This window comes from Talaromyces proteolyticus (genome assembly GCF_021365285.1).
Source record: "Talaromyces proteolyticus strain PMI_201 chromosome Unknown BGW36scaffold_3, whole genome shotgun sequence".
NCBI lineage: Eukaryota > Fungi > Ascomycota > Eurotiomycetes > Eurotiales > Trichocomaceae > Talaromyces > Talaromyces proteolyticus.
Genome location: NW_025764279.1, coordinates 1,443,466 through 1,471,117, shown reverse-complemented (window position 1 = coordinate 1,471,117; position 27,652 = coordinate 1,443,466). Strand labels below are relative to the sequence as shown.

Sequence of the window (27,652 nt, the reverse complement as noted above, 5' to 3'; positions counted from 1 at the left end):
CAAATCAAGTCTTTAAGGCATCTACAAATCATCCTTAGTTCTACTCTATTTACCAACATTTGCCAACACTGCTTACTTGGTTTTCACCACCTATAGAGAAGACACTCGCCATCCAGCAACATATTTGTCTTTGCGGTAATAGATGTGTTTGTCTCTGTTTATATGCTGGAACTAATGGTTTCCTGCTAAATAGGTTATCTGCGACACGGAGATAATGATGGCTCGACTTCCATGCAATGACACACACCTAAGATCTAACTACGAACTTAGGGCTTCTAATCTCGCTAAGTCTTCTTGGTGAGATATGAGAGCCTCGTTATAAATGAGATTTCTATTGACGTCTACTTAAAAAAGGTATGGACACAGAGATATGGCCATCAAAACTCTTCTCGAAACGTCGAAGCAAAAGAAATAAGATCTTCTTGATGAAAAGGACAAGTGCAACAAGCACATCTGTCCGGAGATGTCGCCAAACAATGACTCCTATACGATGGGAGATGCGGCGGTTCATTCCCTGTCAAACGTCCATACGGCGCCATGCGTGTGGCGGAACTATGGAGTGCTTTGGCGCCTCTGTCGTACGAGCACAAAATTGCACTCGGTCTCTAGCCACCAACAGTCTCTTGTGAGTCATGCTCGGAGAAGTGTATTGACAAGCAAGACAGAAACCATAAAATGTTTTCTTGAACAGATCTTTGCTTCCTCAAACAGTTGAAGATTCAACTGCGAGTACTAGTCCCCAGCGCCACGTAGAGGTGTCTGCTCATTGCTGGGGTCGATAACCACCATTGCTTTATCGCCAGCTTTTTCAGCGGCGGAGGGAAGCGCCAGCTTGTTCAGCGGCGGAGTGGGAGCGCCAGCTTGTTCAGCGGCGAAGAGAGACAGCCTATACAGCGCTCTCCGGTGGTTATCGACCGCGCGTTGCGCGGAGGTTTCTTAGGCACTATTCCTATAATAAACCTTTCAACGAGAGAAGAAGCGTGTTTAATCACTCTTCAATGAACCTACGTGAGTCAAATGACAGTCAGCAAAAAGTCTTCTCATAGGGTAAATGGCAAGAAGAATTGCTGCAACAACTTCGACATTATCGTGGTTTTTTAATAACCACGGCCCATATTGATGCATCTTCATTAGACTTCTGAGTTCAAGTCGGCCGCTATTGAGATAAGTCAACCAGTCGTCATCATATTCCGCAAATGTAACGTATATTTCAGCATCATCCTGGGAGACGAGGATGCGTCTTTTTTGTCAGCTAAGAAACATCAGTGACGGGGTTTGACGTAAACATACTGTCTCTCGGGGCCTGGGTATTGCTTGATCAATGCCACTATTTGCGCAGCCTCCTGCATATCGATAGTTTTCATATGTGTGCCCACACGTGCCATCGATTTACACTCGACGATTGCCTCTATCCGATTGTTTTGCTTTTCCTGCAATTGGCCATCGGTAACCGCGCTATAACCTCGGCCATATCCGAAACGAGGAGAGAGTCTGATTTTGCTATGGTGCCATTGAGCACGAGGAGATGGGACGATTTCTGCAATTGCCTGCAACATATTTATGAAAGTTGCATTGACTGGCGTTTCATCTTTCTTTGTCAGTATATCCTTTGAGTTAGAAGAGTACGCTAAGACTTCCCTTTGCTGCTTCCTGAGTGGATGGAAATCCCCGGATCCTTGGAAGTTATTGTCCCGAATAGCTCCTAAAAAGGTGCGGAATGCCAGTGAAGATTGCAAGAGTGAGCTTGCCTGTTGGAATTTTTGGCCAAGATTAAATGTGGCAGCATCAAAATTCCGACTGCCGTGCTTGATAAAGATCGTACGGAAGAGCAAGAATTGCTTTTGGCTGATCTTTGATGCAGACACAAAATTCCGGAAGCCCCTGAGAGACCGAGTTAGCACACCTGCTTTTGTTGCCGCTTCAATCCATCTTTGCTCTGTGTTAGGGACCTTCTGAAAGAAGGTTTGACGACTCATCGTTGTCAAGGGAAGTCTAGACCCATTGTTCCTCTGTGCTAGGGATCTTCTGGTCTGGGACACGATTGCTTGAGGCAATGCTGCAGAGGACAGTTGTCTCCGTGATTGGGATCTTCGACTCTGGGTCACAGTTCGTCGAGCCATTGCTGTCGGGAACCTGCCTGGTGATTTGATAATCTTTGGGTACTGGGGAACTTTTCCTCTAGACGGCTTAAAGAAGAATTGAGAATGGTTATGTGGGAGCAACACGCGAAAGGGGGAAGAAAAAGAGGGGAAGACGCGTGCACCGCGAGAGAACATTCGAGGAAGGCGCACGCTTGGGCCATGGTCGTTCTCATTTGTATGTTTCTCCACGAGAACAAGCTACTATTGTAATTACGCCTGTCTCTTTATCTGTTCTAAAAGATAATTCTACCGGGGTTCTTTCCTTATTTATAGGAGGCTATTAGTACGGAAGCCACCCATTGCATTTTCGTTGATGCTGGCCAGTTAGATCAACTAGATGGCGGTTTAGGCATATAGAGCTCCCCTTTTCCAGCGAACTGCGCCTAGATAGGACATTCTCTATTGAATTAAAACTGGATTAAGAAACCAAAGCGAGCTGGATGCATATACAATGCTCCGTACCATTTAGCTCGTTAAGAGCTAATCGAATTTCAATATAGATGATTTATCCACCTACCTATACATCAAATCAATGCTAATGTCCCACGTCTGATGCAAGGTTTTGACTGTGACACTGCCTACCCAAATGGCCGTAATATAATCAACTAGCCCATGCTATAAGATTACACATATTTTAACTGGTGCCTTGGCATCAGCGGCGATTACGAGAAACACTGTGAGCATACTATGCCATGAACCGGGGGATTCGAGACGCAAGTTTGTCATGTCGGTGACGACATTAAACGTCCGGAGAACTGCTGTCTACTTAGCTGTAGGTACAGGTGTTTCTCCCATAATTTTGCTCGTCGAGAAAGAAAGCCCTTGGTTTAAGTATGCCTCTATGAACAGATTAAGATTGTTATCAGGCAATTATTGCGGTATAGTTTCACAAAAAGGAACCGCACCTTAACTCCATGACCAGCTTTCAGTTGAACGAACCATTGATTTGGGAAAAGAGGGAAAAAAGGGTGCTTGCATTGGTTGAGATCTTCTCATTCTGTCTACATCGTCGCTTTTGAATCCAGAAATCAATCTACTCTTCCATAGAACTGTCCATGTTACATCTAGTCTGGTGCAATTAGAGACATTATCGATATTGGACTATTTTGAAAGGTTGGATATCTATTGCATACATCAAGCTAAGTTTGTGTTTATTCCAATATGATTCGACAGGATACTAAAGGAGACGTAGTTTAGATGAGCATGTCATGGTGATACCTTGAAAGCGGCAGGGCAGGTCTTTTAACGGCATACTGACGGCATCCACGAGCCCGCAATTGGATCTTTCCTTACCGCCTACCCTCTATGATCAACTCCTTACACGCAGTTCTCATTTTAAATCCTTCTTCACATTAATCCCCCGCATCTCTCAACTTCCTCGACCACAGGTTTCCTTCGCTCAGCACATCTCACGTCTTTGTTGTGACAGAAGCATTTTGAAAACGTTGAAGACTCTCCAATCTCTTCAAGATGTCCAGCATAACAGCGAGAATTCGCACAAGACTTCAATTCCTGCGGGACACAATTCAAGGCAACATGGAAGGTGTTCTCGACAGGAACACTACTGTTCAAGACAGCTTTCTTGAGAAACACAAGATACGTCTTATCCCTCATGAATTCGACAGAGCAACTGATAAGGCGATCGATCCCCCGATTCTGTTCGCACCCTTACCCCAGGCAACAATTGACAAGCACCCGATCAATGAACAAGGATGCATCGACCCTTTGGTTGGGAATGATTTACATACGTTCATCGATTACTATCCAGAAGACACCACCGATATTTATCAATCTCGGTGGAGCCCGCGCAGCTGTGCAGACCATGTCTTCCTCTATCTTGATAAATGGGTTTTTGGTGGTTTTCCACGTGAGAAAATGCCGCCAGGTACTTCGAGTCTTGCAGATTTAGGTGGAGTAGTCGGTATCTGGTAATTCTCAGTTTGAACATTGTCTTCATATTGTTGAATTGCTGAACATGAAAATAGGGCTCCTTTTGAGGTTCTCGTAGAAGAAGACCTCCAAGGACCCGATTGGCGTGCAGAATTTTACGAGTATGACATTGAACGTTTTAAAGAGAAACTTCCCCATGTTATCTTGTTCTCCAAACAGTCGCATTTTGGTCAAAATGGTTCGATTATATATGGTGAGCTAATACAGCTTATCGTCGCAATGCGAGGCCGCGCCTACCAACCTAAAATGGATATCGATGAAGATGCAGATGAAGAAGATCTCATCATTCCGGAAAATGCCGAGTTTGTATTCAAGTATGAACAAAGATTTCCGGTATGTATTCACCCAACTAGCTAACCTGTATTGCAAAAGCTAAACAAATATTTGTTGGTTATATCAGACCCTAATGATTTCCCTTGTCGGCCCTCAGCATGCACGGATTTACTATGCCTGCATGGATGGTTCAGAATTGATTGTACGACAATCATCGCTTTTCAGCTTTGAAAAACGCGAGACTGCCCCTCTCGACTACTTTGCCAGATTCCTTTCGAGTGAACCACTGAAAGAAGACAAGAAGGATTGTGTGAATTAGTTTAGCTCTTTACACCTCAGCTATATCATTACCTTTTAAAACTTTGCTAATGATCTCTGTTCAATACATGGGAGTTCCCGTGTTCTTAGATTATGGCCTGGACTGACTCTCTTTAGGTATGTCTTTCTGGACTCTGCTACCTATTTTGAGTTAGCAACTTGGTGATCCCCTGCGCACTGGAACAAGCTGGCGCTTTCACTCCGCCGCTGAACAAACTAGCGCTTCCACTTCGCCGCTGAACAAACTGGCGCTTCCACTTCGCCGCTGAACAAGCTGGCGCTTCCCCTCCGCCGCTGAACAAACTGGCGCAAAATCCCGCTTTTGAGCGGGTACCTGTCTGGCCAACAGGTCTCCAGCGATAAGCTCGTACCTCATCGTGGTGCTGGAGTCTAGTAGCCATACTGGCGAAGCTAAGACGAGCTTTTTAGATTAAGATATAATGGCATAGTTATATAGCTTTAGGATTGAGTAGGCCTATAGTATTTCCAAATGATTCTACCCTGCGGCTTTCTCAGGCCTCGCGCAGTGATCGCTCTGTGAATACTCCAGTCAATCGAGCCGAGCATAGAGCGGCACTGTGCTGCGCGTGTTAGTGTCACACATATTTGTTATAGGTACCTGCAGCGGAAAGGATGCGCGCCTCGTGGAGCCGCCGGTTTAATTACCTCTGATACATACTGTTATTGGCCATGCGCACTGTACAGAGCCGGCTCTCCATAGTAACGGCCAACCAGCGCAGCGTGTTTCACGAGCGAGCTAACTTAAATGCTACTGCGCTGCAGCTAAACCCAGCCGTTGCCTTAGCCACCTCAGTGCGCAGGCTCAGGAGGACTGCTTATTCCTCTTCTTCTTTTCCCTACGGTCGTTGTGTTTTCTCATCGTCCCAACTTCATTCCTTCATTTTCAATCGCCCTTCCACCATCAACCGCTCCTTATTGATCGTTGTTATTACTGTTTTGCAGCTGTCAGCCATGCGTATTTCCTGCCTGCCGATCACTTGACCACACGACTGTTACTGCAGCCACCCACGAGCTTCGTACGACCCCTTGCAGCGCCGCACCAGACGTTGCCGCATGCAGGCTGGCCCTCCATGGAGTCGAGTAGCGTCAACAACCCCAACCATGGTCCTGATCCGGAGTTGCCGCCACCACATATAGCCAACGACCAGTCGTCACTCGCTAATAATGCTATCATGGAGCCCCGACCCAATCTGCCTCCGCGGCCGAATCGGGCTGCTCGCCATACCAAGCGCTTGACCCTCAGCTTCCCCATCGTGTCCCCGCCGGCTTTTCAATCAGAACAGTCTTCACCATCTGTCGGTCCGGTCACCCCGGTCGTTGACACACCTCGGACAACAATGGCCTCAGGACAGCCGCCGTTAGACTCCTTGGCTCCTCCTAGCGAGGAGACCCGCGAGACGACTGATCTGCTGACCGCGATAGCCTCGCAGGAGCGCAAAGTCCTGGAATTGCGGGAGGAGCTGCAGAAGGCGGAGACAGAGCTGGCTGGGTTGAAGAAACAATGGGTTTCCAACGAGAGGCAGAAAAAGAGGACCGAGATCAGTTATCACGCAGAGGCTATGAAACCGATGAAGCCTACTGATGCGCCCGCCGAGGAATCTCCCAGAGCCTCGGAAACTTCGAGCCCAAGCACAACAGACCCTACATCTGTGCAAGTTAGAAGGAGCAAGGAACTGGAGAGACGAACTAGCGTTCGATCGAGCCACAAGGCGAATGTTTCGATCTCTTCCAATGGCCGAAGAGTGTTTGCGGGCTCTAAACATACTCGCACGCTCTCTCTGCTGTCGCCAGAAATGGGCGTGGTCAGGTCGCCGTTCCCCATGAAGGACGGGGAGAATCAGAAAGCTGGTGGCGAAAACCAAGTGACCAGGCATCCTCGATCCGCTACGTTGCCGTCCGTCGAGCGAGCTGAGGTCTCGAATTCTTCTGAGCAGGCTAATTCCCTAGAAGATGATGCGGCGAATCAATGGCGGCGGTCTATGCCACCGCCCTCGAGAGAAGCGCTTTTGCGCACGGGTAGACAAATGGCATCGGATCTGAGAGAGGGTTTGTGGACATTTTTGGAAGATATCAGGCAAGCTACAGTTGGGGAAGAAGGGATTAGTGGCACGGAATCGCGTACATTACAGCCGCCAGCTGCTCCAAGACGATCTAGTAGTGGACAACGGAGTGAACGCAGTGTCACGCCGTCTCGGAATCGTGAAAGACCGGAAACACTCGGTCGTTCGGATTCTTCCCAATCAATGTCCAAAGAGACAGCAAAAATATCTGGTAAAACCACTCCTCTGGCCGGCGCGGAGGTATCATTTTGGAGTGAATTCGGAGTTGATACGCCGGGGCAGAAGTCCAAGACAAAACAAAGAACCGCCGACAATATCCAAAACGAACAGAAAGAGCCCGAAAACTCGAGCCTTCAGCCCGAAGAGACGGATGATTGGGTTAACTGGGAGACGCCGCAACCCGCTAAATCGCATACCCCATCTTCCAGCCAATCGACCATCAATTCCAAAAAAGACCAATCTCCATCAACTCAGCTCAGCAGCCCCAGAACCAGTGCCAGGTAAGTCAGTTAATGCTGTTGGATGTGTTGTTGAGAAGCCTTCGCGTGATCTTCTATATACAGGCATGTTAACTAACTGGCATAGTTTTGGGGAGCGGAATATAGATGGAGAAGACCGGCGTCGCTCTGAAAGCATCCCATGGCCAGCACTAAGCAAGTTCACCGCTTCTCAGCTTACACGCACTGCGTCAAGCTTGATGGACGAGTGGGAAAAAAGTCTCACTTCCTCGAAGCAAAGCTCTCCTAAGCTGGATCAGGATGAATGGGAAGCTTTCTAATTATCAGCCTTACACCCCTACACTTTTGGACCTTCCTGCACATAAAATTTACGACAAGACAATGACCGATATAACAATATGCTGATTTACTTGTTTCGATGGTGGACTATGGCATGAATAACGAGACAAGGATTCTTCACTGTACTTATACTTCTCTTCTTAAGGACCTCGGCACGTCGAATTGTGCCAGCTCCACCTTTATACACTTCTTATTGAGGACCTTTTATGGTTGATATGAAACATGGAAGATCTTTAGCTATTTAATTTTTCCAATATAACGAGATTTGAATTTGTAAATCAATTAATGCCAGTTCTATACCTTCACAAAAGTCGAGCTTGACAAGTTGCACACATGGTCTCTGTCACCCGCCGGATAATTTTCAAAGTTTTGCCGTGATGCATGGGGAAGCGGCCGCGACCTTCGCTTTCCTCTACTCAAACCACCATTGAATTCTACCTAGACGCCAATATAACTTTGCCAACTCTATTCCTCCAAGTACCTTGAATCGATTAAAAAAAACAAGGTATCCGTCGGCCTCATTCTCTATCAGCCGCCAAAAAAAACGCTATTTGAAAATTCTCCCGTATCTCCGTCCGATATCCCAAGAAAACAGCAATAGCACCGTTGAACATTCCAACCCGGGTACACAATGAGTTTTCCGGGAATGCCACCAATCGGTGGTGCTGGGGGAGGCAACCCTGCAACTGCAGGTATGACTGAGCAGGAACAACGTATGGTTAAAATGGTGAGTGCTCACTTGATCTTCTGGTCAACTGATACGTTTCCACGGAGATAGTTCTTGCTAACTGAGCGTTCTCTGGCTAGATGAATGCGGCAGCGGAATCTTGTCCTTTCAAAATCGCTTTGGCAGGTGGTGGTGGTTTCGTGCTCGGTGGTGCTTTCGGTCTCTTCACAGCTGCTGTATGCGACACTCTTTCCTTGTCAATGCCCCCGTTGTAGTTGTGACCACCCACTGACAAGACCTGGATAGATGGCCTATGACACACCCCTAACGGCCAAAGGCCAAGAAATAACCTCTCTACCCATGCGCGAACAACTACGACAAGGCTTCCGAGACATGGGCAGTCGGTCATGGTCCGCCGCACGAAACTTCGGATACGTCGGCGCCGTCTATTCAGCCGCCGAATGCGCCATCGAGGGACTTCGCGCCAAGAACGATATCAAAAACCATGTTGCGGCGGGATGCGTGACGGGAGGTTGGCTAGCTCGCAACGCTGGTCCCCAGGCTGCTGCGGCCGGTTGTGTTGGTTTCGCGGCGTTTAGTACGGCGATTGAAATGTATATGCGTATGCCTTCGGACGATTAAGACGGCTGTACGCCAGTTTGCTGGTTGATGTGCGGTGTAAGTGCCGTTTGTAAGTATATATCGATGTTTTCGTTCTGGGAGGCGCTCTTTGGGTATGGGTGTTTTTAATAGATTTGGACAAGCATTACTGGCGTTGTGAGGGAACTTTTTCCACTCATGTTTGATCATATTTTTCATGTACATTACTGCAGGGAAGCCTTTGATCTGTGAGGAAACTACATGATCTTTAAAGGCTAGAAATAGAAAGGTGTCCGGACATGCATCTGAAAGGCAGACATCATGGATACATGTACTATATTAAATGCACAATTATCTATTTACAGGGTTATTTTCGGCGCCGAATTAATTACTATAATCAGTTGACGAAGACGTCAACTGACTCGTCAATCACTGGTGGCGTGAACTTGCCTTCCATCAATCCGCCCTCTCTAATGACGTATTCAATCGCCTCGACTGTACATATCAATTGATGTAATCAAATAGGTCATATTTCTTATGCACACTTACTTTGTAGAACAGCAGCATTAAACATGAGCAGCACACCAACTGGATGAATCTCAATTGATACGACGATGAAACACGTCGAATACTCAACAGAAAAGCCTTTAAACAGGGAACACAGCCTGAAGAGGCTAATTTCAAGGTACATGATGTTAGATCAGTTGTCACCTTACTGACTCGGCAAGCTCACAAAAATCGACAGCTTCATTACCCCAGACATTACATCTTACGACCGTAACCATGGACCCATCCCCCATCTTTCAGCCGATAACCACACCATCACAATTGACGGACAAGGACTAACCCCATTAACCCTCTCTATGGATGATCTCCGTACAACATTCGCACAACATGAAGTTCTCTGCGCGTTGCAATGTGCTGGAAATCGGCGACACACGATGCGCACCGAGAGCAAAGAAGTCCAAGGAATAGATTGGTTTGACGGCGCAATAATGAATTGTAAATGGAAGGGTCCTCGACTACGGGATGTCCTAATACGGGCGGGTATTGACGGAAATCAAGACATCTTGCAGGATGATGGAATGTATGTGGCATTTGGCTGCTATCAGGTTCCGTGTCAGGATGATTGGTGGTATGGGGCGAGTGTGAAGCTGGGGAGGTGCTTGGGTCGGGAGTTTGATGTTATTCTTGCATTGGAGGTGCGTGATACAAAACAGGATTTGGATTTCTGTGGTTGACCAAGACTAGATGAATGACAAGCCGTTAAGCCCTAATCATGGTTTCCCCGTTCGAGTGGTTATACCCGGTTATACTGGAGCGAGGTATGGAATGGATTGCCACTATGTCATGGAAGAAATGCGCTTATTATTATTTTGCACCTTGATCACATTTGTAGGTGGGTGAAATGGCTGGATCGAATCACCGTCCAGAAAGAGGAATCTCAGAACCACTATCAGCGCTACGACTACAAGATGCTCCCTCCAGATGTGGACAGTTCCGAGAAAGCAGATAAATACTGGGATCTGATTCCTCCTTTAGAAGATGTGCCCGTTAATTCGGTTGTTGGTGAACCCGGCGATAACGAAGAAGTTCATACGCTGGCGTCAGGAAAGGTGATTGCGAAAGGATATGCTGTTCCACAGGGCCATCACGGTCAAGTAACGAGGGTTGAGGTCTCAGGAGATGGGGGCAAAACTTGGGTTGATGCTGAATTGGATCAATTTGAGGGTAAGACGCAGAAATGGTGCTGGGTATTGTGGACGGCTTCTGTACATATGGAAAAAGGTCAAGGAAAAGTGATTTTAAGTAGGGCAACTGATGAAGCAGGAAATACACAGCAAGAACAGTCACCATGGAACTTGCGTGGAGTCGCATATAATGGTTATGGACTGTCAAAGAATTTAAATGTCGTATAAAGCAAAAAACTTCTCACTGCTATTCTTGGATGAATAGATGAGCATGTCTACACATGTAGCTAGCCATCCTATGCTTGAAATGGCTTGAAGAATAATTTTATGAATTATTAATAATGTACATTATGGCAGTACAATGTACTTCTCGAGATGCTTAGGGATAACTCCACGGAGATTCTTGCTTTGAAGCCATTTTTCGGAGAAAAGACGGTCAGCATATCGGTAGGCGCCGTCGCACAATATTGTAACGACAGTATGGCCTTTACCCAATTTCTCAGCGACCTCCTTAGCAGCCACGACATTCAAAGAAGAGCTTGCACCGAGATACAGACCCTCCTCATCCAGGCAGCGGTATACCATCTCAATGCTCTTTTCGTCGCTAATGTGCAGGGAGTCATCGATGAGGTCAATATCAGGTTTCAGGTTCTCGGTGACACGTCCCTGGCCAATTCCTTCGGTGATGCTGCCACCGCTTCGCTCAGTGAGCTTTCCTTTGCTCTGGATGTAGCTGTGAAGCACACTGCCTGGAGGGTCCGCAAGAAAGCTTTTCACACGTCCATTGCTGACCGTCTTCAGATACCGAGTAATCCCGGCTAGTGTGCCGGCTGTACCTGTCGCGCATGTAAAGGCGTCGATTTTGCCCTCTGTTTGGGCCCAGATCTCAGGGCCGGTCGTTTCAATATGAGCTTGGCGGTTTGCCGTGTTGTCGAACTGGTTTGTCCACACAGCATTATCAAGAGCTTCGGCATGGCGACGTGCTTGATGATTGTAATTTTCTGGGTTATCAAATGCAACGGCAGGAACGGGATAGACTTCTGCGCCTAGCAACCGGAGTAGATCAATCTTGCCTTGTGATTGCGTGTTGGGCATGTAGATAACCAGCTTATATCCCTTCGACCGACACACATGGGCCAGTCCAATGCCTGTGTTTCCAGCTGTACCCTCAACAACAGTACCACCTGGGCGTAATAAGCCCTTCTCCTCGGCATCTTTCACAACGTACAAGGCGGCGCGATCCTTGACACTGCCGCCGGGGTTCTGAAACTCGGCTTTGCCAAGGATGTTGCATCCTGTCTCTTCAGACAGGCGCTTGAGCCGGATCAGGGGCGTATTGCCAATGGCTATGCAAAATAGATCAGTAACCACAGTTTTCTAGAGAAAAACCCTTCTTTCCATGCCATTACCTTCCGTCAGGCCATTGACCCATCCTTGAGCCCTCGAGACCTTGGTATTGTAGGCCGTCGAGGCTTCTGCACTACGCAGGGCCGTCGTGGCAAATGTGCGAAGGCCGTGTTTAAACATCATGAAGAGCACTCAATTGTAGAGCCTCTGTCTCTGTGACAGTAACTAAGAGCAATGGCCGCAGAGCAAATCACGACATTCGCAGACGCAGGCGCAGACTAAGCTCACTGAGCCGATGATCGGGGTTAGTCAGCAAGGCGGGCAAGCCCTTATCTTATCGCTCCCATGTGCGAATCAAGTTAGCTTTGTTTACATCCGCCGACCCTGTTTACTCCGCGCAACAACAATCTTCTTCAACGACACAACAGACGACAACGGACGACTACGCCACGACTCGAGGCTCGACTAATCAAGCTCCGCGGATGAAGCGCTTACTTCATCTCCATTTTGAACTTTTCAACACTTTTCACCAACTTGACAGCATCGATATCGCTCCTGCACGGTCAGGTTTGCAGTAGCCATGCCCAGTCGCGCAATATCCGGCCCAGCTTCTGCTGCGACGCGAAAAACATCTGGACAGAGTGCTACATCGTCAAAACGGGGCTCTTCCGTGACTCCCTCTGTCGCTGTGCCTGACGAGCCCCCGCATCCTACGACATCAGCCCACCTTCGCGCAGATGTATGCGCAATTTTTGCAGATTCCCAACGTTCTACAACAGGCCACAGGAAGCTTGTTGTTCGCCTACGAAAAATACAAGAGCTATCCTGTGGTATAGCGCTACCTAATAAAGCAAAGAAAGACCTAGCGAATGAGGAGAGAGTGATTCCATCGAGCGATGAGACCCTCGGTGAGCAGGAATTCAATGTCGAGGTGAACCGTTGCATTCTTCGCATTTTGCCAATCAAGAAATCGGAGCCTGTCGGGGATCGCATTATACGGTTTCTTGGTCTATTTTTGAATCATGCTGGTGAGAAGGGTAAGTTTTGCCAGATCTGATAATGAAATTGGAATTAGCTAATGTATATAAGACGCCGAAATATTTAATCCAGCAGATATCGACGAAACACAAATGTTTCCGGAAACCCCAACTACTCGACTAACGCTAGCTATTACGCAAATGGTGGTACCATTACTGGCAGGAAAAGACAAAATAGTTAGATACCGCGCAGCGCAGCTCCTCTCACATCTTGTCAACTCGCTGGATTCGATTGATGACGATGTATACCGTTTGATCAGAACGGGGTTGTTGAAGCGCATCCGAGATAAAGAGGCTACGGTCAGAGTCCAGGCAGTTCTGGGTCTCGCACGACTGGTCGGAAATGAGGGCGACGATGATATGGAAGACTCATCAGCAGCTCTATTAGAAAAACTTATCGACATCATACAAAATGACGCGACAGCCGATGTGCGCAAAACATTGTTGCTCAACCTGCCATTGACTCCGGCCACACTTCCATATTTGTTGGAAAGAGCTCGGGATTTGGATGCTGCAACTCGACGCGCACTCTATTCTCGCCTCCTACCCACCTTGGGCGATTTTCGCCACTTGTCTTTATCCATGCGTGAGAAACTTCTTCGATGGGGCCTTCGTGACCGAGACGAAAATGTGCGAAAAGCGACTGGAAAATTATTTTACGAGCGCTGGATTGAAGATTGTGCTGGTAATAAGCCATCCCAGGAAGGTGGCCCTGTGACCCAGGTATCGGCTCCTAACCTTTCTGCGCTCCTTGAACTCTTGGAGCGTATTGATGCAGTCAATTCTGGAATGGACGGGGGCGTTGCGCATGAGGCGATGCGGGCTTTCTGGGAAGGCCGGCCGGATTATCGCGAGGAAATCACCTTTGATGAAGAATTCTGGCAGGGATTGACTGCAGAGTCCTCATTTCTAGCTCGCAGCTTCAACGATTTCTGTCGCGTAGAGAACGTGGGAAAATACGACGACCTCGCAGATGACAAGATGCCCGAAGTTACCGCGCTTGCGTATTTTCTTCAAAAGTACTCGTCTGCACTGCTCATGAAGCTAAAGGAATCTGCTGCTAGTGGCGAGAATAACGAAGAAGAAACCATGGAACTGGAGTTCATAGTCGAGCAGCTTCTTCAGGTTTGTTTGACTTTGGACTATTCGGATGAAGTTGGTCGAAGAAAGATGTTTGCCTTGCTTCGAGAAAATTTGGCCATTCCAGAGCTGCCAGAGTTATGCACAAAACTCCATATCGAGGTCCTCCGAAATGTTTGCGGTCCAGATGCTGCAGCCGAGTCGGAATTCTGCAGCGTGGTTCTTGAAGCTGTTGCTGAAGTGCATGACGCAATTGCGACTGAAGACAGCTTTGTGTCGGCACGCTCTGAACTCAGTGATGATGGTAGCTCAAGAGCTAGTCGTGATCGATCTATGACACCTGCAACCGACGTTCCCTTTGACAAGGAGAAGGCAAAGGCAAAGGTGCTCCGAGAGATCATGATCAACATGAAATGTCTTCATATCGCACAGTGTATGCTGCAAAATGTTGAAGGCAACCTTCAGCAGAACATGCATTTGGTCACAATGTTAAACAATCTTGTTGTTCCTGCTGTGCGAAGCCACGAGGCGCCTATTCGTGAAAGGGGTTTAGAGTGTCTGGGTTTGTGCTGCTTGCTCGATAAGGTAAGTTTTTTTTTTTTTCTTGAGAAGAATAGACTTTTGTTATTTACCACTAACTAATTCCACAAGACTCTTGCCGAAGAAAACATGATGCTATTTATCCATTGTTTCACCAAAGGCCACGAAGCATTGCAGGTTACAGCTTTGCACATTCTTGCTGATATGCTCACCGCTCACCCTTCACTTCTGATCCCAGTTCTGCAGCCTGATAGTGATATTGTGACACCACCTCCTTTCCAGAAGACTTTGTTGAAAGTTTACGCAAAGGCATTGAAATCCACATCGCCAGCTGACGTGCAATCCGCTGCCGCAGCTGCCCTATCTAAGCTTCTTCTCACCAACACTTTTACGCCAACTGGACCCAATGTTCCTCCCACCATCAAAGAGTTGAACGAGTTGTCTGTTGAGACTCTCCTACAATCGCTCATCGTTTCATTTTTCCACCCCCGCACACGAGAAATCCCTGTTCTCAGACAAGCCTTGACATATTTTTTCCCAGTTTATTGTCATTCGCGTCTTGCAAATACGGAGAGAATGCGCCGCGTCGCCGTTCCCGTCGTTCGATCAGTACTCAATGCGGCAGAAGAATTCTTCTCATTAGAAGCTGAAGAGGACAGCGATGGAGACATCGACGAAACAATTGGCGAGCGTGAAATCAAGTCACTGATGACCCAAGTCACAGGTATGCTTGTGGAATGGACAGATGAGCGACGTGTAGTAGGACTCGGCGGCGAAAACGTGCTTGCAGGCGCGGCTGCCAGCTCGAGTGCCCATGGATATGTTCACCTTGCCTTGGTCAGGGATATCCTTGAGCGCACCCTTGGGGTGAGCAAAAGTACCAACAAGTGCTCCAAAGAGGAGAGAAAACTCCTCATGTCCATGCTCAGCAAAGTATACATCGCTCCACCCACCGCCACACCTACATCACGTGCCGGCTCTCGAGCACCCGATACGACCAGTGAAGACGCCTTCCGCTCCAGCAACCGCAGCACGCGCGATGAGATTGACCCTGAGAACGTTGCTCTGGCCGAACAAGTCAAAGAACTTCTCAATGAAGCTCTTGAAGACGGAGCCCCCGACGCCGCCAGCCGCAACGCTCTAGTCAAAGTCAAGAACACGATCTTAAAAGTCCTTGCCTTTGCCGCTCAACAAGCTGCTAGCAAGGAGGCTACGGAGGCTACCGGACGCAGCACAAGAGCTAGCACCGTCGACACCTCGTTCTCCGACGCCGCTGAATCCCGACAAGCCTCAGTCGAACCTCAAACCACGAGTGGCCGCGCTGGTACTGAAGTTGCCGTTGACGAAACGATCATGGAGGTTGACGAAGAGGATGAGGACGATAATGACGATAGCCGGGGAACGGTCATCAAGAATGAGATGGCTAGTGAAGAGCCGGATGAGTGATATCACCAGACCTATCTATTAAACTGATAATTATTATATCAAAGTCGGTATTATGATGTTTTTAATTCTGTCTTGTTGTTGCGTTGGGAACGCTGAAATGCTGGGTTGACGTTTGAAAGGATTTTGGTTGATGGGATTTTGGTTGATGGGTGTCGTTAGGGCTACGGATTCTATTGCCCTTTTAAAGGAGTTATACTGATTCAAATGTATATTTTTATTTCTTATATGAGTTTGGAGACGTACCATTTAACCAAAGAGGGTTCACCCTGATGGTCAGTCCATATATGGCTCAACTTCATGCGTGCATGCTGACAAATAAATTGCCTATTCGGTTTAACGTGCCTATTTTAGAAAAGCGTCCCATTACTATTTGGAGACTCAGCTGACCTAACGTCACTACGATTGCTTCAAATCATCCACTCATCCACCTACTTAGGATGATGGATGCAAAGTGGCTAAAGTATGTCCAGCGTCTGGAAGACGACTGGTCATCCGTGGCCGACCTCCAGAGGCGTAGACGCATTCAAAACCGACTCTCGCAGAGGGCACGGCGTAAGTACGATCCATCCTACCTGGGATATTGGCGTACGGATTAACGACGGATTTCTCGTACAAGGAGCCGAACTGCGGCGCAAATCTCAGATGCCAGTTCCCGGCGCTGCAGAGGAAACAACGTTGCCTGGTGAGAGGTTAGTTTAGATTCCTTGTGGTAGCATTTCCCCTTCATCTAACCTAGTCCGGTCAGTGCCTCGCAAGATATTAGTATCGTGCCTAGTGATCAACCAGGCTCGTCCGAGCCCAGCCTCGTCAGGCCAGGAGTGCTTGTGATGCACAGTCTCAAAGCAGTCTCGGCCATGGCTGCAAATGCAGGCTTACTCCAGATCTCGTGCGAAGCCGGGCCAGGCTTTAGCATCTCGCCTTTCATGGTGGTGCCTGAACCGTTGAGGCCAACGCCCTTGCAGGAACTCATTCCCCATCTTCCTTATGTCGACGTCATTCCCATCCGCTCCGTGAGAGATAAGATCCTCAACTCGCTTGCGGCCATCAACGAACCCCAACTGTGCCTCGATCTTCAAGAGGAGACGATGATGGTGTGGGGCGAGGTCGCATGGGACCCCCATGGATGGGAAGTATCGGAGCAATTTACGCAGCGATGGTGGTTTCTGCTAGACGAGGAGGTGATTCGCACGGCGAATTTCTGGCGAAGGCAACGGGGGGAAAAGCCACTGCAGATCGCACCAACCAGTGATTTTAGAATTGACGCATTTTAGGAGGATTAGTGTGAAGAAATATAGTAAATAATAATTTAGTAAGAGAATCCTGACAAGTGAGAGGATGGATTTTTTCCGTTACGAATTCACAATTTACGCTCTAGACTCTACTATAACTACCTACTTCTATGACGATTTTACCATAATGCTTTCGGTCCGCCTAACAAAAAGACAAGTTAGCTATTCATGTTCGCATTGCTTCAAAGAGCTGGACTTGCCATATACTGGAAGGCGTTCTTCAAATCCTCCAAGCGAAAGTGCCTCGGATCGAGGATAGGGGTGATCTGGTGCGTTTCGATGAATCGGTTCATTTCTCGGAAGCTCTCTTTATGTCCCACCCCGATGGATTTCACCGTGGCCAGACGCTGGGAGATCTCTGCCACGGTGGCGGGTGAGTCCCCGTCGTCGCCAAACCCCAGGTTTCCGACTAGGGAGATGACTCCCTCTAGTCGCACTGCGCAGAGGGATTGTCGTATCGACCCAGCCCCTCCAATCTGAATCTCAGTCCTGATTAGTTCATGCTTGTTAAGGATCAGAGCTGAAATATCTCACATCTACCACGATATCAACCCCTATGTTATTCGCCGTGAGAGACTTGGCTGTCTCGCCCCAACGCGGATCGTCTCGATAATTCAAAATGTGGGTTGCTCCTAGCCTCTTCAAGTGCTCAGCCTTGACCTGGGAGGATGTAGTGGCGATCACGGTTGCGCCGGCGGCGCGAGCAAACTATCCTCATATTCGGATCAGATCCACAGCTAATTTGTGCCCCGGATACAGGAAGGGAAGTTCACACCTGTAGGGCAAAACAACTGACTCCACCTGTTCCCTGAATAAGGACGGTATCCCCGGGCTGCAGCGTTCGGAGCCCGGACAAGGCATTCCACGCTGTTAGTCCCGCACAGCTCAGCGTACTGGATTCAGACCAGCTTAAGTTTGGAGGAGCATGGATCAAGCCAGATTGCGGATAGATGCCGTATTCGCGAAACGGGCCGTCCTGCAGTGCTCCCAGAGACGACTGAATGATTTCGAGAGACAGGGGGCCGGAGTCATGACTCTGGAAGAATGTCGTGACGACGCGATCTCCAGGTTTGAACTCAGACACCTGTGAGCCCACTCGAATGACTTCGCCAGCGCCATCTGAACCAGGGACAACGTCTTTGGCTATCGGGAATGGGTTCCTTCCCTAGGCATAGCATATATGAGCTAAAAAAACTGTTTCCATCTAGAGTATAAATACGCACGTTCAAAATGATCCAATCTCGGTAATTGAGTGACACTGCCATGAATTTGACCAAAATTTCATTCTCACCTAGCACCGATGGGAGCGTACCCTTGGATAGTTGTAGGCTGTCTAGACCTGATGTTGAGGCAAGCGTCCATTGTTTGAACTGCGTGGTCGACATTGTGCCTTTTTCAAATTATGTATGAGTGGATGAATGAATAATAAAGTATATGATAAGTGAACGGGGGACTCAGGTATTTTAGCTGGTCTAACCCCTTGTTATTCGCATCGGTGGGCTGAATAATGCGGCAATGAAAAGATGTCAGATTCATCTGACAATCTGACAAACTGTCGGACGCCACCACCATAGCGGTTCAGAACCATAGAGTATTAACCACATTAACCGCTTCTACTTGAGCATCGTAATTCCAAGCAGCTCGGGTGCAAATACTCTTGAAATGTGGCTGTAGGATCGGTCTGACACAAATCTGACAGTCCCCGAATACGACAATCTGATCCAGTCAACTATGTCAGTCTTACCAAAAGCTCATGGCGTTATTTATCGATAGGGGATATGGTTATGCGGTATGCCACCATGATAGCCAAAACGGCCTATAAAAGGAAGCGTTTCTTCTTCATCTGTTAGCATTGTAGGCGACAGTCTCCATCTGGTCATTGATTACTTAGCTCTTACGATTTGACCGCCAACCATGGGTTTAAAGAACGTTGTGCGAGCCACTGTTTTCGCCACGAAGCGAGCCGACCTCAGTCAGGAGGAATTTTCTCGCCGATTTGCCAGTCATGGCCAATTGGTCTCAAAAGTGTTGCTAAAGCACAACGCCATATCATACCATCAAGTCCGTGACCTTCCAATCCTCTCTCCTTTTTATGAGGCCTGTGGCAAATGCCTGGAGCATTTCATTTCATTTATATCCTTTTGCAATTGTTCATGCTTACATTTGATTCATATAGCAACATCGCCTGGCCAAATACGAAGACGATTTTAAAACCACTTTAGGCGCCGAAGTCAGCGCCTTCTTCGACTTTCTCGACGCCGATGGGTTGGTCACAACGGTATTCCCGACCATTGCCGATCTCGTGGGCTTCTTCGGCGATCCGGCTCATGAGGAATACCTGAACAAAGATATAGCCGAGTTTGCCACCCTGGGTACTGTGCGTATTAACATCGGCGATGAGAATACTGTCATTGAAAACGGAATCTTGGTGTCATAATGCTTCGAATTCAAGACATTCCCTAGTTACCGTTAGGGATGAACCATACTTGATTATTGTTGCCCGCTCCTCCGATGATGGGACGATACACCTTGAAAGACTTTGGCTTACTGCTTCTTACAATATTGATTTCTATCTGGTGCAGGTACTGTGAAATTTCCTCTCTAGGGAATAAATAAAACATGCAGCATCATGTAGAGCGTTTATATACATAAAATGAGTATGAGAGTGATCGAAATTAATCTCACGATAGACAGAAATTTCTTCCGATGTTATAGCTCTTTATTCACTTGATTTGGCCTTAATCCACAAACAGCCCTCAACAACATTGAAGTTTGTAGAGCTCCTCTACAATAGAATTCCGGAAGAAGCAGTCTAGATGCAAAGAGCTGCCGATGCCAATGATGCCAAGAGAGCGTTGCACATGTTGTTATATATTTATGTAGACAAAGTTGAAAGTCCAAGGCTCATTATTGTGTAAAGAATGAAAGAGATACTGAAATAACGTAAAAAGAATATTTCTTCCAAGCCTTCAGCGTTCCATACCCCTAGGTGAAAGAGCTTGTCACAAAATAATATCCAGCCCAGTATGTCAACTTTGAAACCCCAACACCTCCTCTCCTTTTCTTTTTATATCCAAAATAAAACCATTGAACAATTGGAAGGCTCCATCCCATTTGGTAACGTGCCATAATTCGTTTTTTCCCCACATGGTGCTTTTGCTTAGAACACTTGTAGCAGTTATGCCCCGTTTCTATTCCATCAATAGGACAAACCCGCTAACTGAGACCCATATTCTTTCCAACCCAATGCCATGCCATGCATCGCTCAAATAAAACAAAAGTATTGTTCCGCCAAGACCAACCGAGAATTGTATATATACCAACCGGCACTTGCGAGACCATGGATGTCAGTTATCATACCGGGTCTGAGGCCGATCATCCAAAAGATCCCCAGTCCTGAACACAGCAAAGGCCAAAAAATTACAGCTCGTGGTGAACGAAGGAAACAGAGGACGAAGAATGTGAAAACACGAAAAAAAAAACAGAAAAAAAAAAACGAAAACCTCTGAAGATCAGCGACCAGCCTGCCAGCTCCTTCCGACCAAATGCACCAGACCAAGGTTCCTTATACATTTACGCATCAACAACGTAATACACAACCCGTGCCTATACAAACGGGAAAGTAGACACATATTTAGATAGTTAACTCGGGGCAAAAATGCGTTAAAAAGGGAATAAGTCCAAAAAAGACGATCATGCGGGTGACTTGTTCGCACTCGCACCATTTCGACGACCGTGTCCGTCGTCATTGACTGTTAGCCCACCAAGCCCAGAAGAAAGGAAGGCAAATGGATCATTTGAACCGTCATTAGCATAAAGATTGCCATTAGAAGCACTTGAATGAGGTCCGTGATCAGCCCCGGTAAAGGCTGCCTGAGTTGCCGGGTTGCCAAAGGAAGCCGCAGAGTGAGATGTATTAGCTGAGCCATATCCTGCGTTCATCTGACCCATGGGTGGGTATGGGCCGGGAGCACTTCCAAGCCCTGATGGTAACCCGTAGTTGCTAGGGGGAGCACCAAATTGTTGACCAAAACCACCAAAACCACCACCAGTTGAAGCAAATGGGGCAGGAGCTGGAGTGCTTGTCATTGAGCCTGGTCCCATGCCGAAGCCCGATGGAGGTTCCATAGGGGAGGGGAAAGCAGAATCGGCAACAACAGCAGCTCCCGAACGCGGAGCACCACAACGTAAACAGTTGGTGTTCTTTGCGAAATTGTGGTAGCCACAGCCCTCTGAACCGCACTTCCAGTCGCCTGCACGGAAGGGGACGACTCCTCCATTGCCTCCCGCACGCGAGTGGCCCATGCCATGCCCCCCGTGGTGGTTCATAGGAGGCATCATAGACGGGGGCCCATATCCGTAGCCGTAATTGATAGGGTCAGGGGCAGCACCGACGGCAGGGAACGAGCAACGGAAGCATGCAGTTCGGCGTTGGAAGTTAGAGAATCCACAAGACGGGCATGTCCAGTCACCAGGTCGAGGACGGTTCTTAGATGGTGGGAATGGAGTCAAAATTTCAGCGGCTCGGTCTAGAACGCGACTAGAAGATGGAGAGACCTCAATGGCTTTCTCATTGAGTGCCCGACCGTTCATGCAAAGACTCTCAGCTGCCTGCGTACAAAAAATAAAAGTTAGTGAATGAATTTACAGGTCAAATAGAAGAGAAGACAACTAACCTCTTCATGGGATGAGAAGACTGCAAAACCAGTGCCAGTGGGCTTGTGTTGGTCCGGGGTACGCAAGGTCCAGAATGCAATTGGACGTCCACCGAATTGTGTAAACCAGCTTTCCAGTTCTGACTGAGTAGTATCGTGGGGTAGTCCACTCATATGAAGGACCTTGCTTCGTTCGGCAAGGAAAGCACGCACATCGGCCCTGGCATCCATTGGGCGGGTGAGAATCTCGGGGTGCTCATGAGGGGGCTGCGACTTGCGGATTAGACCCTTGAGGACGCGAGCTAGTGTAATTGCTTCTTCCATTGCTCGTCGGGGCGAGGCTGGAGCGAGAGCCTGCAGGTGGAACGGCAGATTATGCTTGATTGGAGCGGAGGATTGGACGGGTTCGACTTCTAGGGCAGCGCAGATATTAGACAGAGAGCTGGGGCCAAAAGGCAGAGACTCTGGGTGGTGTGTTTGCCATCTCTGGTATTCAGTACGTAGATCGAAAGTCCGGGAGTGTTGAAGATAGGGTGGAAGGACGACAGCTTTGTCTCGGGCCTCACGGGGCAATTGTACACGGAGATCCCAAGAATCGAGGGTCACGAAAGAAAATTCAAGATTCTTCGAGACGAGGTGTTCCTGAGCGAAGGCATCGAAGCGGTTGATTGCATCCCGGAAAGTACCTGCACCACGGACGTTCTCCCATGTGAGGGTGGTCAGGCTCGCTGATTGCGGCGTCAGCCATTGGAATAAAAAGAAGCGAAAAAAGACAATGATGGTGGGTAGCCGAAAGCCATTGGATGTGCGGACTTACTGCAGAGAGGAGTAATTGGAGTGTTGACAGGCTTCACAAGAACGCTTTCTCGATGCAACTGTATGACAAAGCAAAAAAAAAGACCTCGGTCAGCGGGAGTAGAACGGATAGCGATAGGGGAGCCCAATTGAGCGGCGTACCTCGTCACAGGTTTTGGTATCGAGTAAGATCCAGCCGAATTCAATTACCTCGGCGGAGTCTTTGGTCACGTAGACGCCATGTTCGTCGCAAGTCGTGGCAACGTGGATGACGATGTAGCGGTCCAGCTTCGGAATGGGCGAGACGGCTGCCATGTCTCTCGTTACGCCGGAGCGAGGAGCCAGGGGAACAGGCCCGAGAGAGGAAGGGGAGTGAGGAGACGGGGCGTCTCTGCCGGCGGAGCACGAGACGAAGAGCGATCACGACAGCGACAGTCGTGATCGGGATGGAGAGGAGAGGCAGGAGGGAAGAAGGAGAATCGGAGGACCTGGAGGATGGTGGTGAAGGGCGGAGAGAAAAAGCTGTGCAGTGCTTGAAGCTGGTGGAGCGTGGGCCCGTCCGTGGCCCGGCAGGGAAGGAGCCAGAGCCACCACCAACTAAGTTAACTGCTTCTTCCTTTTATCGTTGCTCTTGTTATTACTATTACTATTACTATTACTACGACTACTATTATTATTATTATTGTCGGTTCTGGTCTTGCATTTTATTCTTTACTTGCTACGGACTCTGTTGGCGAGCAGGCCGTCTCAGCTGTTTCCCAGTGTCAACATTCGAACTAAATGCTAAATAATATTAATGCACCTCCGCAGTTCACTTGCTGCATGCTGGACGGCGGCGCTGGCGTGGTCTGACCGGCTCCAGCGTGATAACAGCTCCTTAGGGAACCGCTAGTCCGGACTTGCATCGGCCGTACATGGCCGACTGCCTCTCGCAGTACTGGGGGGGTGAATGGACTATTCTGGCCGAAACGCTTTCACCAGCGATACCAGCCATCACGCCCGCAATACAGTTACCTCTCTGTAATTGACGGTCAGTCCTCACATTGGCAATATTGCACATGGCTGGTCGCACCGTATGTGCATGGATTTGATGAAGTCCTTGAGGCTTATGCGCTGCAATGCAACTATTTATGCTGGATTTCCTGCTGCCTACTACAACGACGGCCGGGCGGAATATCGCAAAGTGCAGATCGGCATTGGCTACTCTCAGGGACAGGCGTTATGCACATGACATATAATTGCCATTGCTAGATATTCACAGCAAGCACTCTTGGATTCACAATGGCTAACTAATTAGCAAAGAGACGAGAAATGACCCCCAGCGAGAATCCCGTTTCAGTTTCAAAGAGTCAACTTTTTCGAGCCGCCCCATATTTCTCGGAGCCCCGCCGTGGCCGGATTGGCTGCTCGGAATGGACGTTGAATGCCGCGTTAATTAATTATTGCCATTATCTTTTTGTTGCTGCTGCTGTGCTAACTAAGTATCGAGTGTTCCCTGACTAATTGTTTTAATGATAGTTAACTAACGAGGCAACTGTTTTCATTTGGCTAATACGCCTATGATGATTTGTTGTGCTTTCCTAACATCCTGACATTGGCCGGATATAATTATTTCAGACTCAACTTCGACCATTAACCGAATGCACTCTGCGATTGGATATCTAGTCGTCACCAGAGGTGGCCAGCTTTTCTAGATATGCCATTTGCCCTGTCAGCAGAAACCCCAAGATTAGTATCAACCTTTCCTTAAGATGACGCGGCATTTGTAGTCGCCTAGTTATAACGGACTAGTCGGTGTTCATCTACGGTATAGCCCACCTCCTATTACAAAAAAGATAACGTGTTCCGTCATCTCTTTCAGACAACAAACAGCTCTCCAATTGCCCCCATAGGGGCTTCATGCTGTGTCCAGTGTCGCATGTATGGAAGTCTTTGGATGATGAGAATCCCCAGGTGGTCCAAGCTCTTTGGGCCCCACGTGGGAGCTTCCGCTGTCCGCCGGAGGCGCCGTATGATTGGCTGGCAAGCATACATACTCCTGTGAGCACGAAGTATTGAGCATTAGAGATGCGACATTATTACTGCAATGTTGATTAGTAATTAATACTTAATGGTGAAATTAATAGATAGGCTCCTGGAAGACGTCTGTAAATATGTTTCGCCCGTCCATATTCCTGGACGTCACCAATGAGGAGTGCCAAGACGTCCTGTGCAGGGTGTTGCACTGTGATGTGTCCAGAAAGTACCATTCTGCATAATGACTAGGCAGTAAAACTATTTAACTATCCGTGCAGCAACACTCTAAATGGAATAATGTTCGCCTAAGCTTGAGTTATTGTTTACCCCGACTCGAAGGCCCTGAACATAAAGTATGTAATACCAACGCTGTGTTTGCAGGAGACGCCTTTCAGCTTATATAAGGAATTAAAATGCACCATTGTAAGATAATATGGGACGCAGCAAGTTCTTGCCTGAGTAATGCCAATGCCTGGTTGTATCGGCTCGTCGAAGCAGTAAGCGCCCGTTAGCGCGCGCCTGGCGGCTAGCCCAGAGCTCTCTGAGGCAACCGCCGCCTTCGCGTCCCTGGGGCCATGGCTTATGGTCTCCGTCATCGTAGCTCGCAGCTTCACACCCTCAAACCTCCACCTTTGTCTCCCCCAATACAACCGTCTCATTACTCTTCCTTTTCCATAATTCAATACCGAAGCTTCTTGACCGTCCGCACGGTTACTACAACACAGGAATGGCGTCTGGATACGACAGAGCTCTTTCAGGTACAGCCTCCCATTCCGCATGCCCCGATCAGAATCTCACTAACAAACAACAGTTTTCAGGTATACCTCTACCTCGCAGTGCATACTGTCATTATCATCCCTCTAACTCTATCCAGTCCGGACGGACACGTCTTTCAAGTCGAATATGCTTCTGAAGCGGTGAAGCGAGGTAACGCTTGCTCTACACAGCTCTTGCACTGCAATCAGTACTGATCGGATTTTGTGGCCAGGGACATGCGCTGTCGGCGTGAAGGGCAAGGATATCGTGGTTCTCGGATGCGAGAAGCGCTCGGCAATGAAACTCCAAGACACTCGAATCACCCCGTCCAAGATCGGCTTGATCGATAACCACGTGTGCCTGGCCTTTGCTGGGTTGAACGCCGATGCCCGCATTCTGATTGACAAAGCCAGATTGGAGGCCCAATCACATCGCTTGACCGTTGAAGACCCCGTGTCGATTGAATACATTACGAAATATGTCGCCGGAGTTCAGCAGCGTTATACACAGAGTGGTGGTGTTCGTCCGTTTGGAATCAGTACATTGATCGTTGGCTTTGACCAGGGTGACAATATCCCTCGCCTCTACCAAACCGAACCATCTGGAATTTACTCTGCTTGGTAAGAAAGATCAGGTCTACTGCTCCGTGCCTGTCTTGATGCTGATTACGTTGCAGGAAAGCCAACGCTATTGGACGTTCGAGCAAGACGGTCCGCGAATTTCTCGAGCGGAACCATAAAGATGACATGGATCGTGAAGCAACTCTTCAGTTGACGATCAAGTCTCTACTGGAGGTAGTGCAAACTGGAGCAAAGAACATTGAGATTGCCATCATGGCCCCTGGGAAAACCATCGAGATGCTGCCGACCGAGCAAATTGAGGCATATGTCAAGAACATTGAGGCTGAAAAGCAGGAAGAAGCGGCCAAGAAGAAGACCGGCCGAACTCCAGGATCTGGAACTGCGGCTATCCTGACGCGGGCCGGCGCTACGGGTGAGGGTTCCGAGAGCTAGATAAATTTGAGATCTCACCTGAGCGGGCGTTGTTGAGGATAAAACAATAAATCTATAAATTAGCTAATGAACATTGAACTGTTTACATGCAATAACTCTGTACAGCGGCAGTAGGCGCCTGCGTTACTTCTATGTTCGTCCGGACAGGGATCAATAATGCACGTAGCGAGAGAGCCCTGAAAACGCCGTAGCACCAACCAGGCCCGTATGGATCATTCGTGTCGTCGTGATGGTTCCAGGGAACTCTAGGCCAATCGATCTGCTGCATCTCGGGGGTTGAAAATGGATCTCTCCGCATCTCCACGCACACGGTCGTCCTTAAGCATTCTTTAAACAAAATCAGCTTCATATTCAGGAGTTACAGATTAACAAGTTAGGTAGTACCTTGAATCCATACGGACATCATCGCCTTCCACCTGCAACGAGGCTTGAGGCGTTTTTGCGTCTATCACAAAGTGATTATCGCAATGAGGGCAGTACTCGTCACTGTTAAGGACAAACTATTCAGCGACAAAGAGAATTTTGATGTCCTATATATTCTCACCTCTCCTCAAACTCGGACGTATCTTTGCGGAAACATTTCTTGCACTTTTTGCATGCGAAAGTCTGATATTGAGAAAGAAAGCAAAGGTCAACGCCTGCCCAAGACAATATTGTTTCCCACATACCATATCGAACGATTGTAATAGAGGATGGGTTTCCTGTTCCTGATGGCATTCTGCGCAATCGAACCATTTCCGGCCTGGCAACGAGTTTAGCTAATCCCTGGCGACTCCTGAGTAGACCATGAGACATACAGCATGGCGACCGGATCGCAACCTGAGCATTGAGAACGTGTTTACTGTGTTGGAACCAGGGGTTAGCAATCAGACATTGTCTGGCCAATGTGCGGGGAAATCTCAGAGGGCATTTTGTTAGCCAAGGGGCTTTTCGCCACTCACCACATATTTTCAAAGGTAAGAACAAAGACTCAACCACGTAAATCAAATGCTATTCCAGACCATCCACCAGCGGACAAGAATGAAGGGGGGGATCGTGTACAGTGCTTGTCGTGAACCACTGTTCCTGCATGCACGTTAAGCGCTCTAGTCTACCCAGGCTTTTCGGTCTGGGGATCTGCGTCCTAGTCTCACTATTCTAAGTACTGCTTAGTGGACGGG

General features: G+C 48.2%; 13 protein-coding genes across 13 annotated transcripts; 8 read left to right on the top strand and 5 right to left on the bottom strand.

The window, feature by feature from the left end:
* Positions 1 to 1,262: 1,262 nt before the first annotated feature.
* BGW36DRAFT_356174 (uncharacterized protein) lies at positions 1,263 to 2,120 on the bottom strand (the record flags this gene model as incomplete). Its single annotated transcript, XM_046213737.1, has 1 exon — positions 1,263 to 2,120. One exon carries the CDS (start codon positions 2,118 to 2,120, stop codon positions 1,263 to 1,265), a length of 858 nt encoding a protein of 285 aa, XP_046075405.1.
* Positions 2,121 to 4,010: 1,890 nt separating this feature from the next.
* BGW36DRAFT_372069 (uncharacterized protein) lies at positions 4,011 to 4,763 on the top strand (the record flags this gene model as incomplete). Its single annotated transcript, XM_046215432.1, has 2 exons — positions 4,011 to 4,424; positions 4,492 to 4,763. Coding segments are annotated over exons 1-2 (301 nt in total), but the record flags the coding sequence as incomplete, so codon positions are not given.
* Positions 4,764 to 5,893: 1,130 nt separating this feature from the next.
* Positions 5,894 to 7,541, top strand: BGW36DRAFT_264843 (uncharacterized protein; the record flags this gene model as incomplete). Its single annotated transcript, XM_046210114.1, has 2 exons — positions 5,894 to 7,263; positions 7,349 to 7,541. Coding segments are annotated over 2 exons (1,563 nt in total), but the record flags the coding sequence as incomplete, so codon positions are not given.
* Positions 7,542 to 7,805: 264 nt separating this feature from the next.
* Positions 7,806 to 9,305, top strand: BGW36DRAFT_372065 (putative mitochondrial import inner membrane translocase subunit). Its single transcript, XM_046215431.1, has 3 exons — positions 7,806 to 8,287; positions 8,368 to 8,463; positions 8,534 to 9,305. Exons 1-3 carry the CDS (start codon positions 8,192 to 8,194, stop codon positions 8,867 to 8,869), a joined length of 528 nt encoding a protein of 175 aa, XP_046075402.1. The 5' UTR covers positions 7,806 to 8,191; the 3' UTR covers positions 8,870 to 9,305.
* A 33-nt stretch (positions 9,306 to 9,338) lies between these two features.
* Positions 9,339 to 10,806, top strand: BGW36DRAFT_110048 (sulfite oxidase). The gene is made up of 4 exons (XM_046209225.1): positions 9,339 to 9,512; positions 9,573 to 10,029; positions 10,079 to 10,152; positions 10,206 to 10,806. Exons 1-4 carry the CDS (start codon positions 9,442 to 9,444, stop codon positions 10,744 to 10,746), a joined length of 1,143 nt encoding a protein of 380 aa, XP_046075401.1. The 5' UTR covers positions 9,339 to 9,441; the 3' UTR covers positions 10,747 to 10,806.
* A 60-nt stretch (positions 10,807 to 10,866) lies between these two features.
* Positions 10,867 to 12,045, bottom strand: BGW36DRAFT_394783 (uncharacterized protein; the record flags this gene model as incomplete). Its single annotated transcript, XM_046217955.1, has 2 exons — positions 10,867 to 11,864; positions 11,928 to 12,045. The coding sequence occupies 2 exons, from the start codon at positions 12,043 to 12,045 to the stop codon at positions 10,867 to 10,869; spliced, it is 1,116 nt and encodes a 371-aa protein (XP_046075400.1).
* Positions 12,046 to 12,445: 400 nt separating this feature from the next.
* BGW36DRAFT_394782 (putative nuclear condensin complex subunit 3) lies at positions 12,446 to 15,968 on the top strand (the record flags this gene model as incomplete). The annotated part of the gene is made up of 3 exons (XM_046217954.1): positions 12,446 to 12,902; positions 12,955 to 14,567; positions 14,634 to 15,968. The coding sequence occupies 3 exons, from the start codon at positions 12,446 to 12,448 to the stop codon at positions 15,966 to 15,968; spliced, it is 3,405 nt and encodes a 1,134-aa protein (XP_046075399.1).
* A 462-nt stretch (positions 15,969 to 16,430) lies between these two features.
* On the top strand, positions 16,431 to 17,239 carry BGW36DRAFT_424315 (uncharacterized protein; the record flags this gene model as incomplete). The annotated part of the gene is made up of 2 exons (XM_046219944.1): positions 16,431 to 16,657; positions 16,714 to 17,239. The coding sequence occupies 2 exons, from the start codon at positions 16,431 to 16,433 to the stop codon at positions 17,237 to 17,239; spliced, it is 753 nt and encodes a 250-aa protein (XP_046075398.1).
* A 200-nt stretch (positions 17,240 to 17,439) lies between these two features.
* BGW36DRAFT_289278 (uncharacterized protein) lies at positions 17,440 to 18,642 on the bottom strand (the record flags this gene model as incomplete). Its single annotated transcript, XM_046210648.1, has 4 exons — positions 17,440 to 17,739; positions 17,798 to 17,965; positions 18,033 to 18,422; positions 18,481 to 18,642. The coding sequence occupies 4 exons, from the start codon at positions 18,640 to 18,642 to the stop codon at positions 17,440 to 17,442; spliced, it is 1,020 nt and encodes a 339-aa protein (XP_046075397.1).
* A 265-nt stretch (positions 18,643 to 18,907) lies between these two features.
* BGW36DRAFT_110018 (uncharacterized protein) lies at positions 18,908 to 19,705 on the top strand. The gene is made up of 2 exons (XM_046209224.1): positions 18,908 to 19,318; positions 19,434 to 19,705. Exons 1-2 carry the CDS (start codon positions 19,172 to 19,174, stop codon positions 19,692 to 19,694), a joined length of 408 nt encoding a protein of 135 aa, XP_046075396.1. The 5' UTR covers positions 18,908 to 19,171; the 3' UTR covers positions 19,695 to 19,705.
* Positions 19,706 to 20,950: 1,245 nt separating this feature from the next.
* BGW36DRAFT_394780 (RNA binding protein) lies at positions 20,951 to 23,022 on the bottom strand (the record flags this gene model as incomplete). The annotated part of the gene is made up of 4 exons (XM_046217953.1): positions 20,951 to 21,868; positions 21,934 to 22,640; positions 22,730 to 22,787; positions 22,870 to 23,022. The coding sequence occupies 4 exons, from the start codon at positions 23,020 to 23,022 to the stop codon at positions 20,951 to 20,953; spliced, it is 1,836 nt and encodes a 611-aa protein (XP_046075395.1).
* A 2,297-nt stretch (positions 23,023 to 25,319) lies between these two features.
* Positions 25,320 to 26,566, top strand: BGW36DRAFT_372051 (putative proteasome component Pre6). The gene is made up of 5 exons (XM_046215430.1): positions 25,320 to 25,481; positions 25,535 to 25,541; positions 25,598 to 25,650; positions 25,712 to 26,099; positions 26,156 to 26,566. The coding sequence occupies exons 1-5, from the start codon at positions 25,451 to 25,453 to the stop codon at positions 26,490 to 26,492; spliced, it is 816 nt and encodes a 271-aa protein (XP_046075394.1). The 5' UTR covers positions 25,320 to 25,450; the 3' UTR covers positions 26,493 to 26,566.
* BGW36DRAFT_372047 (uncharacterized protein) lies at positions 26,567 to 27,636 on the bottom strand. Its single transcript, XM_046215429.1, has 6 exons — positions 27,434 to 27,636; positions 27,290 to 27,333; positions 27,161 to 27,234; positions 27,037 to 27,098; positions 26,877 to 26,978; positions 26,567 to 26,819 (listed from the first exon to the last, which is right to left on the bottom strand). The coding sequence occupies exons 1-6, from the start codon at positions 27,436 to 27,438 to the stop codon at positions 26,738 to 26,740; spliced, it is 369 nt and encodes a 122-aa protein (XP_046075393.1). The 5' UTR covers positions 27,439 to 27,636; the 3' UTR covers positions 26,567 to 26,737.
* Between the last annotated feature and the right edge of the window lie 16 nt (positions 27,637 to 27,652).